This window comes from Carlito syrichta, unplaced genomic scaffold (genome assembly GCF_000164805.1).
Source record: "Carlito syrichta isolate Samal-C Ts95f unplaced genomic scaffold, Tarsius_syrichta-2.0.1 Scaffold287502, whole genome shotgun sequence".
Classification (NCBI taxonomy): Eukaryota; Metazoa; Chordata; class Mammalia; order Primates; family Tarsiidae; genus Carlito; species Carlito syrichta.
Genome location: NW_007231598.1, coordinates 101,066 through 115,205, shown reverse-complemented (window position 1 = coordinate 115,205; position 14,140 = coordinate 101,066). Strand labels below are relative to the sequence as shown.

The window sequence follows — 14,140 nt, the reverse complement described above, 5'->3', positions numbered from 1 at the left end:
AGAAAAGCAGCTTCTGCTTCTTAGCCAGGGAGGTGATGAACCAGCAGGAGAGAGTATGATGGTGAAAATTTGAATCCACCATCTGATAGGAAAAGAAAGGAAGTGCAAGGTCCCCAGCCCAGAGAACTCCCACTGGAATTCTATCAACTCAAGTGCTGGTGACATTTTATGAATTCCACTCTGCTGTGTGTGGAAAGTGGGTTCTGTTAATGAAATTATGCTTTGAATTAGCTGAACATATTCTCAAAAGAAAATTCTTTGCTGAAATTATATATTGCAGATTTTGTGGTACCCTTGCCCTGCAATTTAACAGCATGCTGTTATTATTTAGCATTTAATGAGTACCAGAAATTGCTCTGTGTATTCTCCACTTGGTTTAGAAACAATGAAATAACTGGACTTTTTAGACTGCCTGGCATAAGGGTATCCTTCTGGTACTTGACCACCCATAGACTGATATATAGGGAATTTCTCATGAAAGTGTCCTCCACAGAAATTATGCTCTTTCTTCCTCATCCTTCAATTACTTTCCACAAAATCCTTGACCAGGGATACTCAGGAATCATGCAGCGCCTGAAATTCCATCCAAGGACAATTTCCATCAATTGACTTTTGTTCTATTAATATTGCTATTTACTAATAAGCAGTGAAGTTCTCATTACTGGCCTTGCTTCTTGGAGGAAGTTATTAAGAGAAGACCCCAGTCAAATGTTCACTCCTGTTAGGAAATCCTCTAACACCTGTCTGAAAATGCTTGTTCATCTTATAATGAGGATGGGAGACCATGAATGATTTTTGAACAAACAAAAATAAATCCCCTAAAGCCATGGATAAAATAAGTGAGGGGGACGTTTACTGCAATTAGGTAATTTTATGTACATATTCTATATCAAAATTACAGCCCATAAAATTTTTATGGGCACCTCTTTAGGCTTATAAAATAAAATGATGCATTTTATAGTTGTAGCACCAACAACTAAAGAGGTATTTGAAAACTAGTACTAGAGTTTCATTTTTTCTTTAAAACAAAACAAAACATACAAGCAAACAAAACCCAACTAACTTGCCTATAGACTAATTCATTTCAGGCACAGCCTTAATTTCTTTCAGATTGGGGGGTTTATAAACCCTGGGTAATTTGCCTGGCGCAATTATCAGTTATTTTGGCAACTGCAGAGCTCAAGGAACTTTTAAATAGTTGAAAGCATCTTAATTCCCACATTTAAACAAGTAGATAAGGTACAAATAATAATACCGAATATAAATCCAGTGGTGGGAAAGATACTATAACTTGGAGATTTAATCTCAAAACCTACTTTGTATCCATTACAGTCATCTGTTTGAGATTTAGGTAAACCTGTCAGAAGCAATGGGCCAGGGAATTACTGAGGTCAATTATACCAGAAACAGAAACAGGGGTTTGAACTGGAGGGCCACAGATGGGCTTTATTTAGGCAGCATTGTGCTTTAACCATTTTTGAATGTGAATGTTTTTAGCTGGGCACCAGACTACAGTTCACCATGACCACTCCCTATTGTAATATGCTGTCTGCTTGATGTATTTACATCACTGGTCTGGCCCCAGGAAATATTTAAGTTTGCAGTCCTAGTATGTCTTATGTGCATATTTATACCATAGTTTCTGCTTTTTAGGAGGTGTTTACAGTGAAATGAATCCAAATCAGAGGTCAGAACACTTTGGGTAGGAACCTTCTCTATTCCACCAGATTCAATGTTAACGTTTTTACATCCATGCCCACATTAAATCTCAATGATAAGTCTATGAGATAGGGATTGTTATTATCTACCTCCATTTATTGGAAGAGGCAACTGAGACTTAAAAACACAAATTACTTGTCCAAGGTCCCACCCCTAAGAATGAGAGACACGGGATTTGAACCTATACTTCCTCCCCCATCAATGCATTTATTCATATGGCCCAGAGCTCAGGGAAGATGTGTCCAGTTTCCACACCCTGGACTTATAGATTTCCCTCCTACTATCTATGAAACACTTCCACATCGAGGGCCACCAGCATCTTTAAGCAACTTAGATGTCATGATTCAACACTTAAAATGATCCTTTGGGAATATCCTTAGGTCCCTTGTCTCTTTACCTTCCATTGCATGTTCTTGGTAAAGCACTGATTATTCATCTGGGGCAAACATCCATTATCTTTTCCCTCCCCCTAAGACTTACTCCCTTAGGTATGAACAAAAGACCCTGCCCTATGCTGGGTTCCTTTAGCTTTCACCTGTGTTTTGTTTCTCTACAACTCTTTGCAACCAAGCTTCTGGAAAAGTAGCCTATCTTGGCTGCCTCCACTTCCTAACTTCTTCCTTACTCCTCAGCCTCCTGCAACCTGATCTCTGATTCCACTACTCCACTGAAATCACTATCTAAATTGTTAAAGACCTTCTAGTTGCTAAATTGAATGAGTATTTTTCAGTGCATCCTCTTCAGGATGCAACATTGTTGGATACTTCCTTCTCAAAATGTTCTCTTCCCTTGGACCTATAGATTTCCAAATCTATAGGGCCCAAGTGTCTCCTGGGCTCTTTCCTTGCTACGACCTCTCTGACTGCCCTCCTTCAACTTCATTTGCAGCCTGTCTTCCACCTCCAGCCATCAGTGTTAGAGTTTCAGCCTCAATGTTTTTGAGTGACTTGATCATTTTATGGGAAAAACTTTGACTTCCAAATTCATATCTTCTGCCATAGCTTTCTCCTAAACTTTATCCAACTGCTTGTTGAAGTCTCATAGGCACTTGAAATTTAATACATCCCTAACTTTTTACTTCCCCTTCATATGGTTTGGCTGTTTGTCCCCCCCAATTCTCATGTTGCAATGTGATCTCCAACTTTGGAGGTGGAGCCTAGTGGGAAGTATTTGGGTCATGGGAGTGGATCCCTCATAAATGGCTTGATGCCATCCCCTGGGTGATGAGTGAGTTCTCCCTCTATTATTTCACTGGAGAGCTGGTTGTTTACAAAAAGTCTGACATCTCCCTTTTCTTTCTTACTCCCTTTCTCGCCATGTGACACACCTGCTCCCCCTTCACCTTCCACTGTGAATCAAAGCTTTCTGAGGCCTCACCGGAAGCAGATGCTGGCACTATGCTTCTTGTGCAGCCTGTAGAACTGTGAGCCAAATAAATTTCTTTTCTTTATAAATTAGCCAGCCTCAGGCATTCCTTTACAGAAGGACAAAATGGACTAATAACATCCTTTTTATCCAATTCCCATCTATTTTACCTGTCCAGGTGAATACCTCCACTTGTTCTTGAGTCATCTGTTCCTCACTAGGTGAAAAAGCTCCTGAAGTCTATTTAATAAATACCTGATTCTCTCGTGCCACCATGCCAGCTAAATTTTTTACTTATTGTAGAGACGAGGTCTCATCAAGTTGCCCAGGCTGGTCTCAAACCTCTGGGTTCAGGCAATTCTCTCACCTCGGCCTTCCAAAGTGCTGGGATTATAGGAATGAACCACCATGCCGGGACTCTCTCCTCTTCTCTACCCCTGATACTGCTGCACCTATTTATACTCCATCTTTTTTTAATTTGTTTGCTTTCCTTTTCTTATTACGGTATAATTGACATGCAGTGTAATTCACCCTTTTGAGTGTACAGATAATTCTATGAGTTTTGACAAATGCATATAGTCATGCAACCGCAACCACAATCAAATATGAAATAGTTTCATCATCCCCAAAATATCCTCCCATGTTCATCTGCAGTCAACCCTTTTCCCTACCCCTGGAAACCACTGATCCATTTTCTTTTCCTATAGTTTTTCTTTTTCTAGAATGTCATATATATATGTACATGGAATTACAAGTGTGTAACTTTTGAGTCTGGAATCTTTCACTCAGCAAAATAAATTTTAGATTTAACTATGTTGTTATAGGCATCTGTTATTTATTCCTTTTTATTGTATTTTTTGTACCGGTTTGTTTATCTGTTTACCAGTTGAAGAACATTTACTTTGTTTCCGGTTTTTGGCAATTGTGAGTAAAACCACTATAAATACTCATGTTTAGATTTCTGCGAGAACATAGTTTTCATTTCACTTGGATTGATACCTAGGAGTAGGATTGCTGGGTCATATGGTCATATGTATAACTTTATAAGAAACTACAAAATTGTTTTTCAAAGTGGATGGTCCATCATGTTTTCTCAACAGTGACATCAGCGAGTTCTACATGCTCTGTATCTGTGTCAGTCAGCACTTGGTGTTGTCATTTTTATTTTCTTAGTTTTAGTCATACTAAGTGGTATATTGTAGATCTCATTATGGTTTTAATTTGCACTTTATTAATATTATGGAACATCTTTTTTATGTGCTAATTTGCCATCTATATATCATCTTTGGTGAAGTGTTTGTTCAAATTTAGGCCTCCTCCCCTTTTTTGTTTCTTTAGAATTGTTTATTGTTTTCTATCATTGGATTTTGAGAGTCTTTATATTCTGGTTGCAAGTCCATTGTCAGATATGTGTTTTGCAAAAATTTTCTTCCAGTCTTTGGTTTCTCTTTTCATTTTCTTAAGAGTGTCTTTTAATAAACTTTTTATTTTGAGATAATTGTAGATTAACATGTAGTTGTAAAAAGTAATACAGAAAGAACTTGTATACTCTTACCAGTTTTTCACAAAGGTAACATCTCGCATAACTATAGTACAAAATCACACTCAGAATAAGCACAGATGCTTTAACATGCACGTGTTTGTATGTGTGTGGTGTGTGTTTTGTTCTACAATGCAATCTCTTGTAGATTTCTGTGATCACCCCTTCAGTCAAGATACAACACAGTCCATCACATGGATTTCTTTTATAACTATATCTTCTACACCTCTCTGGTAACCACTAATCTTCTCTTTTATCTCCGTAGTTTTGTCATTTCAAGAATGTTATATAAATATAAACTTTTTTATAAATATAAATAATAAAAAATATATAATATAAAAAATATAAAGTCTGACTTTTTATGTGCAATATAATTCCCTGGAAATTCACTGAAGTTGTTTCATGTAACAATAGTTCTTTTTTATTACTGAATACTACTCCACTGTTTGTTTAGCTATTTAACAGCTCAGGACATCTAGGTTGTTTCCAGTTTGGGAGTTATTACAAAAAAAGGTGCTATAAACATCTATGTACAGGTTTTGTGTGAACACAAGTTTTCAAGTCTCTGGGATAAATGCCCAGCAGTGCAATTGCTGGGTTTTAGCGTAGTTTCACCTTTAGTTTTGTAAGAAAATCGTCAGACTGTCTTCCAGAGTAACTGTACCATCATACAGTGTATGTTTTACATTACACATTCCCAGTCAGGATATTGCGTGTTACGGACCAGTGCCTTTTCTTCAGTGAATGAATAATAATCAATGGCAGAATGACTTCGGTACTATATTTAAAAAATAATAATAAGAGCACGGAGAAAGAATGAGTGAAGGAATAGGGCAAGGCATCATAGCTGTCACCCCTTTAACCCACTGTCCAGACCTACTCTGGCGCTAAAACCAGAGCCCCAGACCTTGTTCATGAGCATGCGCAGCGTCCTCCTCTAGGCCCCGCCTCAACCCCGCCCCGGCCCAGCCCCTCAGCTCCTCCCGTGGGACCGCCCCCTACGTACACAACCAATGAGGCGTAGAAGGCGGGGTCCTGGTTGTCGCGGTGCTCCTTGGGTAGCGTTCCTAGTTACTGTTGCTAAGACTGTGGGTCGCCCGTAGAGGTGGGAGTCCGAATTTGAGAGTCAGGACCTGAGAGAGATCAAGGGTTATCGCAGAGCCAAGGAGATGGTGAAGCAGACGATCCAGATATTCGCGAGGGTGAAGCCCCCTGTCCGGAAGCACCAACAAGGGGTACGAGTCGGAGCAGCCAGGGCACCGGCGCAGTGGGGCCTCCCGGGCTGGAGAAGGGGCGGCACCCGAGGGGGCAGGGTCAAGTGAGGGGCTAGCCGGCAGGCGCGGGTTCGACCCGGAATCCCGCACACACTGACTTAGGCGCCCTCTCAGCGAGGCACACACCGGTGCACCGCTGTCAGGGACGCGACCGAGGGACTCCAAGGCCACTCCCACCTGGCACAGCCCAGCAGTCGCAGACATACCCCGCACAATGCCACTTTCAAGGCCCAGGTACCTACACAGTCAGTACTTTGCACGTAGTGGGGCCTCAGAAATTTGTTGACTAACTGCATTGTCACTCTGCAACATAGACATGAACCTTGACATATATTCAAGGCTGTAGATAGGTATTTATACGTGCTGACCAAAAGAATACACGTGTATTCTTCATTCAGAAAACATTTAACTGAGTATTTACTAGGTGCTTCCTCCAGTGTGCTAAATTCCTAAGTGTACAAAGAGGGTTAGCATACTGCCCTTGCTCTCAGCACAGATGCTTTGTACACTTCTTAAATGTTTCAGAACATTGTTTTCTCTACCTAGAAAAGAGCACAGTCATTCTAACTGTATCTTGAGAAAATGCCACCTGACAGGTGCTTATCTGTATTATCTATGATTCCTAAAGAGCCCTGCGAGGTTGGTATCATTTTCCTCATTTTACGAATGAGAAAACTGAATCTCAGATTAAATAATGTGAACAAGTCACCCAGCTGGTGAATGGCAGAGTTGTGATTTTAATTAAGGATTTTTTTTTTTATTCCAAAGCTAATCCCTCTTTGGACAAAACCGTTTTTGCCTCCTGAAGTGAGAAGTTAGGCAAGGGCAATTAGGGTCGTATTTGTGAGAGTCTGGAATGGATATTATTAATATTTTACTTCTATTCCATATCTATATTGTGTATATGTATACGTGAAACATCATAGCATCTCATAATTTAGCATTTGTCTCACATACTTTATGTATTTAAAGCAAAGAATAAAGCAGTGTAGAACCATGAGTATCTTTCTATTTTCTTTCCTCTCGCAATGACTTACATGAAGGTTTTTAAAAGTACATCTCATGTAAAAAGTTTACTATATGGAATGTTTCCCCCAGATTCTTAGCTAAAAATTTTGAGCTTCTCTACACAGACTCAGCAGTCAGAGCAGATGCTGGGATATGGTCAAGTGAGAGGAAGAGGAGGAATGGGGCTCAGATGGTACATGGAGAGTCCTGGATTTAATGTTGACCTTTTTCTTCTCTTAAAATTCAGTGTTTGGATAATTTAATGTGCTTCCTTTTGCATTTCTTTGGTGAGTCTGTGGAGTGGATTGTTTAACTCCCCAGGAAGTATTTTTTAAGTGTCATAATGCATTTTCATAATTCTTACAGAGATGTAACATTATGCCACATACATAAAAAGAAGAGAGCAGGAATGAACAACTATTGAGTTAGCATATCCCTGCTTTCCCTAAGAAACCCTATGTTTTAGCACCATATCTTCTTGCCCCCAAAAGATTGTAGTGTTCTTTCTCTGACTGGAAATGCTGTTTGTAGCATTAATTTGAGAGTGACTCAAAGGTTGTCGTTGGTTTTCTTCTTTTCACTTTGTAGCTTCATTAATTTATTAACTTTTTTCCTTAAAGCACTATAAACTAAACTATAATAATGTGATAGATGAATAAAGTGTATAAAATTAACCTCTGATAATTTTAACAGTGGTAACGCTTTGTATTTGTATAGTGGTTTGTATATTTCAAAACATTTTCATATTCATCCTTGCATTTGTTCTGTCTTCCAGTCTAAAAATTAACCTCCTTATCTCAAATAATACATATTTTTATGACTAAAGATTGTAAGTCCGTGTTAGACTAAACAAATTTTCTGTTTCTGGTTCTAAGGGACTTTTCTTAATGCCTAAAGGGATGCTTTAATCAGAATGGTGGGGGATCATTGTTTCTACCACAGTTGACATTCTTTTTTGTCTGCTGAGCACTGAGAGATACAGATTTTTTTTTAAGTGTACATAATTCCTCGATCCTGTGTGTTTTATGTCTCACACACCCCCTTCACTTACCTGTCTAGCTATTAAACTTTTTTTAAAATGTGGTGCCCTGCAGGATATAATTTTTAAATGTCTCTTGAGACATCTCGTCAGTGAGAAAATCTAGCCAGAAAGCCTTGAATTTGATGCCATTAATTTATATAAATAATTTTATTTTACAGAATGACTTTTCCACATGAAGTCTTCACAAGTTAAATAATAGGTTTCAATAAAAATGTACTTGGGAAATTATTCAAACTTTCTGGAGATTTAGGTAGGCTTTTACTTGCTTAGGAATATGACTTTTCTTCCTATAATCAAGCATCTAAATGGGTCTTAAGCAGGAAGTTTTGACTGTTAGAAATAATTTTATTTCAGGATGAAAGACAAGAAGTCTTTTTTAAAAAACCTCTAAATCTAATGACTAACATTTTTTATGGAGCATTACAAAATACCTCCATTTCCATTACATCACTTGCTCCCCACAGCAATCTTGTAAGGATGGTAATTCTGTTTTCCTCATTTTATGTATAAGAAACCTTGCTTCTAAAAGTGGTGAATGGTCACACAGCTGCTAAATTGAGATCAATATTGAACTCAAGTCTTTGTAGACCTAAATCTTATATTTTTAGCAATTCCACATGACCTCTCTATAAGCTTGATTCCTGATTTTTCCTGGCCAATAAATAAAGGAGTAAGAAACCAATAAGTGAATCGGAGAATGTTATAGTCATAAAGGGCATTGATTAAGACCTTTTGTTTCCCTATCAGCTTAGAGAGGTTACATGGTATCTACCAGGTCACTTGCTAATGAGTAGCTGAGTTGAAATGAGAGCCTTGAAAATGACATCAAAGACATGAATTACATGTGTCTTTTGAAACCACATGTCTTTTATCAAATGCCTTGAATATGCCTGACAGAACCTTGGGCTTCTTTGAACATAACTTGAATTAGAGCATTCTTGTGAGCTCTCTGAGATGGCATAGGGTCTGGTCCTTTTATCCCTGTGTCTAGTAGTTTGTAAATATTCAGATATGCCAATTGGTTGTAGTATAATGTTAATTTCTAATACCTAATACCAAAACAATACTTACATAGTATGTTGCTTTCAGGGCTATTAGTTTCTAAATGACAACAGGAGAGATACTCAAATACTCAAATATGAACATTAAATCATTCAAAGATGATCTGACCCTTATATAACATTAATTTGAGTTTCACCTCTTATTTAGCTCCACATATTTGTCTGAGTCCACACACAGCTCAAAGAGGACAATTATCCAAATTATGACTTTTTATCTTAGAAGTACAATTTCTATGTCATTACAGTTCAAGTCATAATAACATGGTCATAGTCCAGGCCATAATTTTTACCATTTTATATCCATTTGTTATCTTCATATTTGCAGATTTATTCCATAGACGAAGATGAAAAATTAATACCTAGCTTGGAAATTATCTTACCACATGATTTGATAGATGGATTTGTGAATAATAAACGAGAAAGCTACAAATTTAAGTAAGTTTATCTTTCTCCTTTTTCCTTTGTTTCGTTATTAAACTAACTCTTGAACTGCATTGATATCCACTGTGAAATCATTAGCACCATTTCTTGTGAAAAACACCATGCAGCTCTGTCTTATCTGGTAGATAGAACTCAACTTGTATTTTCCCTGCTGTGCCCAAGATCAAAAAGAGCCTGTATTTCTGTCTCTGAGATCACACAAAAAGATTCAAGCCATTCTTTTGCTACCTTGGTTTATCTAGTGTCATCCTTTTTCTACTCAACTCCTTATGCTCTAGTACTTACAGGAAGTTCCATCACATGTCTAAACTTCATTAAAGATATACAGTCTGTGTGCTATACAGGTGAGCCTTCTCTAGAATATAAATTATGTGGAGACCTCACATGCACACATATACACTCTATATACACTGTATATCTGAGATGTTCAAAATAATAGCTGCAAGCCACATGTAATGGATATAATGCAAGGTAATGGGGAGTCATACAGTCCTTGAGCACTTGAAATGTCTCTAGCCTGATTTGAAATGTGCTGTAAAGTTTAAAATGTATGAAGGATTTTGAAGACTTAGTATGAAGAAAGATTTACAATATCTCAAGAATTTTTTCATATTTATTATTGACTGAAATGATACAATTTTGAATGCATTGGGTTAAAAGTATATTATTAAAATTAATTTTGCTTGCTTCTTTGTATGTTTTTTTTAAAACGTGGTTACTAGAAAATCTAGCACTCCCACATTTATGGATTGCATTATGTTTCTCTTGGGTTGTGCTGAACTGTGGAGTTCAGGTGAAAAGTACCAAGCAGTTAACCTTGGATAGTATCAGTGACTTTGGTTTGAATACTCTGTTAGTGACTAGGTCTTGAGTTTGGGGATTATGGTTGTTTTATACTACTTTCATCCTCCAGTTTCAGGTTAAGTCATTTCTTTTCATCTCCACTTTTGATTTTTGGAGAAGTTTGAGTCCAAGTTAAATCCATATTTGATCTCTGGCTCAAACTTTGGTGGTGGATTTCTCGGTCCTGCTGAAGGAATCCTAATTGCTCTCTTGCCTTTATCTCTAGTCTGTTTTACAAAGGCCCTCTTTTGAGACTACTCCTGCCCTTGCCCTTTGGATGAAACTATCTCAGATATCTTTTATAATTTTGCTTCTCTATTTTTCTAACCTATTTTTCTTTTTAAGTTCTTATTTGCTCCCCCCACACTTTTTTGTCCCATAAATAATTCTCTTTGATCTTCCTAATTCTACCTTTTTTCTTTCACATACACATCTCTCCATCCACCTCTCTGCATTTTCTTATTGTGTCTCTTATTACAATAAGTACAAGCAGGGGTTGCTAACAACATTGTTACACAGTTGGGGCGGGTCCTTCACCTTATCTGTGTGATTCCCCATTACCTTGCATTATATCCTTTAAGGAGTAACCCCACAACCTATCATTTACTTTTTTTGAAGGGGGCATTCTCCCACTAATGTAAGCACACTACATACCTGAATAGCTATGATGGCAGCTGGACTAGGCTAATCTCTAAAAAGTAACACTTTACTGAAACATTTTATTTAGCAAGATTTTATTTGGTTTTTAAGAGAATTGAGTATGTCTGTAACTACTGACCCTTTCTAAAGTATTCTTTACATTATGTGGATACAGAGTGCCTTTAAACATACTTTTTGAAAAAGCACCATTTGCTTATTTTAAAATCTTTGAATTAAAAATATTGGTTTTAATATTTGAAATAAAAAATTAATAAAATATCCAATTTATACATATCCTCAGAGATAAATATCTAAGTATTTTAAAGGCTATTCCCCCCCCCCAAAATGTATTCAATCAATACATATGTATTGATGCCCCACTGGGAGCTGTTTTCATTGCTAGGAACACAGCAGGAACCACAACAAAGCTCCTGCTCTATGGAGCTGCATTTCAGGGGGAGGAAATAGATGAGAAGATTCACAAGCAAAATATATGTCAAAAGTATTCAGTGACTTGGAAAGAAATAAGGCAGAGAAGAGGAAGCAGGAGTGCTGGGTTGGGGAATGGAGAACAGAGGAGAAGTATGCTTGCAACATTAATAGGTCATTCAGGGAGGGTATTACAGTAAAGGAACATTAGGGCAGAGGCTTGATGGAGGTGAGGAAGCCAGCCATTCAAGTATCTCAGAGATGAGAATTCCAGGCCACGGGAATAGCAAGAGTGAAGCCCCTGAGATGGGAGAGAGTGTGGCATGTTTGAGGAAAAGTGAAGGGATCTGTGTGGCTGGAGTAGAATAGGCAAGGGGTAATGGTAGGAAGATGGGTTAAAGAGGCAGCTGAGTGGGCAGATCACATGGAGCTGTATAAGTCATTGTGAGAACTTGAGCATTTCCTCAAAGTGCCATGGGCAGGCAATGGAGGGTTTTGAGCAGAAGAATGAAATTATCTTACTTATGTTTTAGCAGGTTCACTCTTGTGTAAGGAGGCAAGGGAGACGAGTTGGGTCATTGGAAGGGAGACCGGGCAAGAAATTGTGATAGCTTGGTCCAGGGTGGTCGTAGTGGAAATGTGGAGAAATAATTAAATTCTGGATGTGTTCTGACAGAATTTGCTATTGGATTGGATAGGAATGTAGTGGGAAAAGAGGAGCTAAGGAGTCCCTAAGGGTTTTGGACTAAACATTCAGAAGAATGGAGTTGCCATTTTCTGGGATGAGGAAGAGTGCAGGAAGAACAATTTGGTGTGGGAAGACATCAGCATGTGCTGGACTTGAAACAGAGTTTAGAAAAAGCCCACACAACCTCCTAATAATGAAAGAACCTCCTAGGAATCAAGAAACCTGGGTTATATCTCAAAGCATGATATTGATGAGCCCCGGGACCGTGAGTAATTACTTTGGCTCTGTGGACCTCAACTTTTTTCTCTGCTAATGATTAGATGGAACCTGTTAAAATCCCCTCTAGCGCTGTGATTCTATTTTGCTCTTCAGTGGTTTTTAGAAGAGAAAAAATGCCTTCTGATCAAAATGCCTTTTCAGATTACTGTGCAACTACATTGTATAAAATAAAATATTTTGAGATGAAGCCGGGCTTGGTGGCTCAGCCTGTAATCCCACGCCTTTGGGAGGCTGAGGTGAGTGGATTGCCTGAGCCCTCAGGTTTGAGACCCGCCTGGGCAGCGAGACCTCATCTCTACAATAAATCAAAAAATCAGCCAGGTGTGGTAGCGCATGCCTGTAATTCCGGCTACTTGGAAGGCTGAGGAGGAAGGATCACCGGAGTCCAGCAGGTCGAGGCTGCGGTGGCCGGGAGTGGCCACTGCACTCCAGTCTGGGCGACAGAGTGAGACTCCAACTCAAATATATATATATATATATATATATATATATATATATATATTTTGAGATGATGAAATATCATGTTTCATATATAATTAATGATTTATTGTAAATTTGGTACTAAAATCTTCATTCCAAAAAGTGTAAAGAGAAGACAATAAATAGAGGGATCTGGGTTGCTTGTAGTTCTACCACCTGTTATTTTAAATAGTGGAAGATGTCATTTTTCCCCAAGGAGCTCAATATGCTTTGCAGATATTGAACTAAAATTACATTATAAGTTTACTTTAAGTCTTGCTAGAAGAACCCAGTACATGGTAGGCCCTCAATATGTGTTGACAGAATGAATAGATCAATTAGTAAATAAAAATGCTATGATTGATTTTATATGCAGTACCCTTCAGGATATATTCTGTGTGTTATTCAATGCCTTCTTTAAAACTTAAGGAATTAGGTTGTGGAGTAGCTAATTGAGTCATTTATTCATCACTGATCTGGTAACAGAAGGAGACCAGCCTTTTTTATCATTTTTCTCAACAGCACTGCTAAGCTTGTTGTTCAGATGTCATATAAGACAGCGGTCTGAAGAACAGGTCAGCAGCTGTGTTATGTCAACCTCTGTGCTATGTTGGTGTTCATATCTGAAGCTGTGATACTCCTATAGAGTGTGCCTGAGCACACTGAACAGTAAATATTGCCATCTAGAATATAATCGTGCCTGCTAAATGACATAGTAGCCAGAGTGCCTTAGAATGTCTCTTTGTATAACTCATTATGTGTTCCTCTAAAACAGAGGCAGATCAGCTATGAAGACTTTTGAAGTTAATGTTGGCTAAAGATGATGACTCTCACTCCATTTTATATTTCCAGTCCAGCTCCAGACCCCTTTTTAAATGACTTTACATATCACTTACAACAGCTACTTTAATTGCAGGTGTACCCAGTTCATTTTTGTAGGCAGGCACGTGAACCAAATGTTCCCAAGTCACTTTGAAAGCTGACTGGGATGCCCTCAGAGTGTTTGTTTTAAAGTTTTTGCTTTAAAACCACCATCCCAATTTTTATTTTGAAAAATTTAAAGATATACAGAAAAGGTAGAAGAATAGCCCAGTCAACACTCGTATACTCTTTGTGGGGGATTTAACTTTTGTTAACATATTAGCCAATTTGTACTTCCTCTGTTCCCATTCTCTCTCTTATCATCATGTTTTAAGGGGGGCTATCCTTCCTGATTGCAGCATACCACACTGAACAAAAATAGATTCTGTGTCTCCTACCCCCGGTATTCTACTGTGCTTATGATCCTAAGTCAGAGTGACATTGAGAGAAGAGTGAAACTGACACCATTCTACCTCCCATTCCCCTGACATT

General features: G+C 38.2%; 1 protein-coding gene across 1 annotated transcript in view; it reads left to right on the top strand.

Annotated features, from left to right (window-relative positions):
- Positions 1 to 5,700: 5,700 nt before the first annotated feature.
- LOC110595170 (kinesin-like protein KIF6) overlaps positions 5,701 to 14,140 on the top strand; it is a gene marked incomplete at its 3' end in the record, with an annotated part of 94,874 nt that continues 86,434 nt past the window's right edge. The window contains exons 1-2 of the mRNA XM_021709845.1: positions 5,701 to 5,859; positions 9,335 to 9,444. Of these exons, the coding sequence (XP_021565520.1) occupies positions 5,794 to 5,859; positions 9,335 to 9,444 (176 nt within the window). The remainder of the gene's footprint in view (positions 5,860 to 9,334; positions 9,445 to 14,140) is intronic.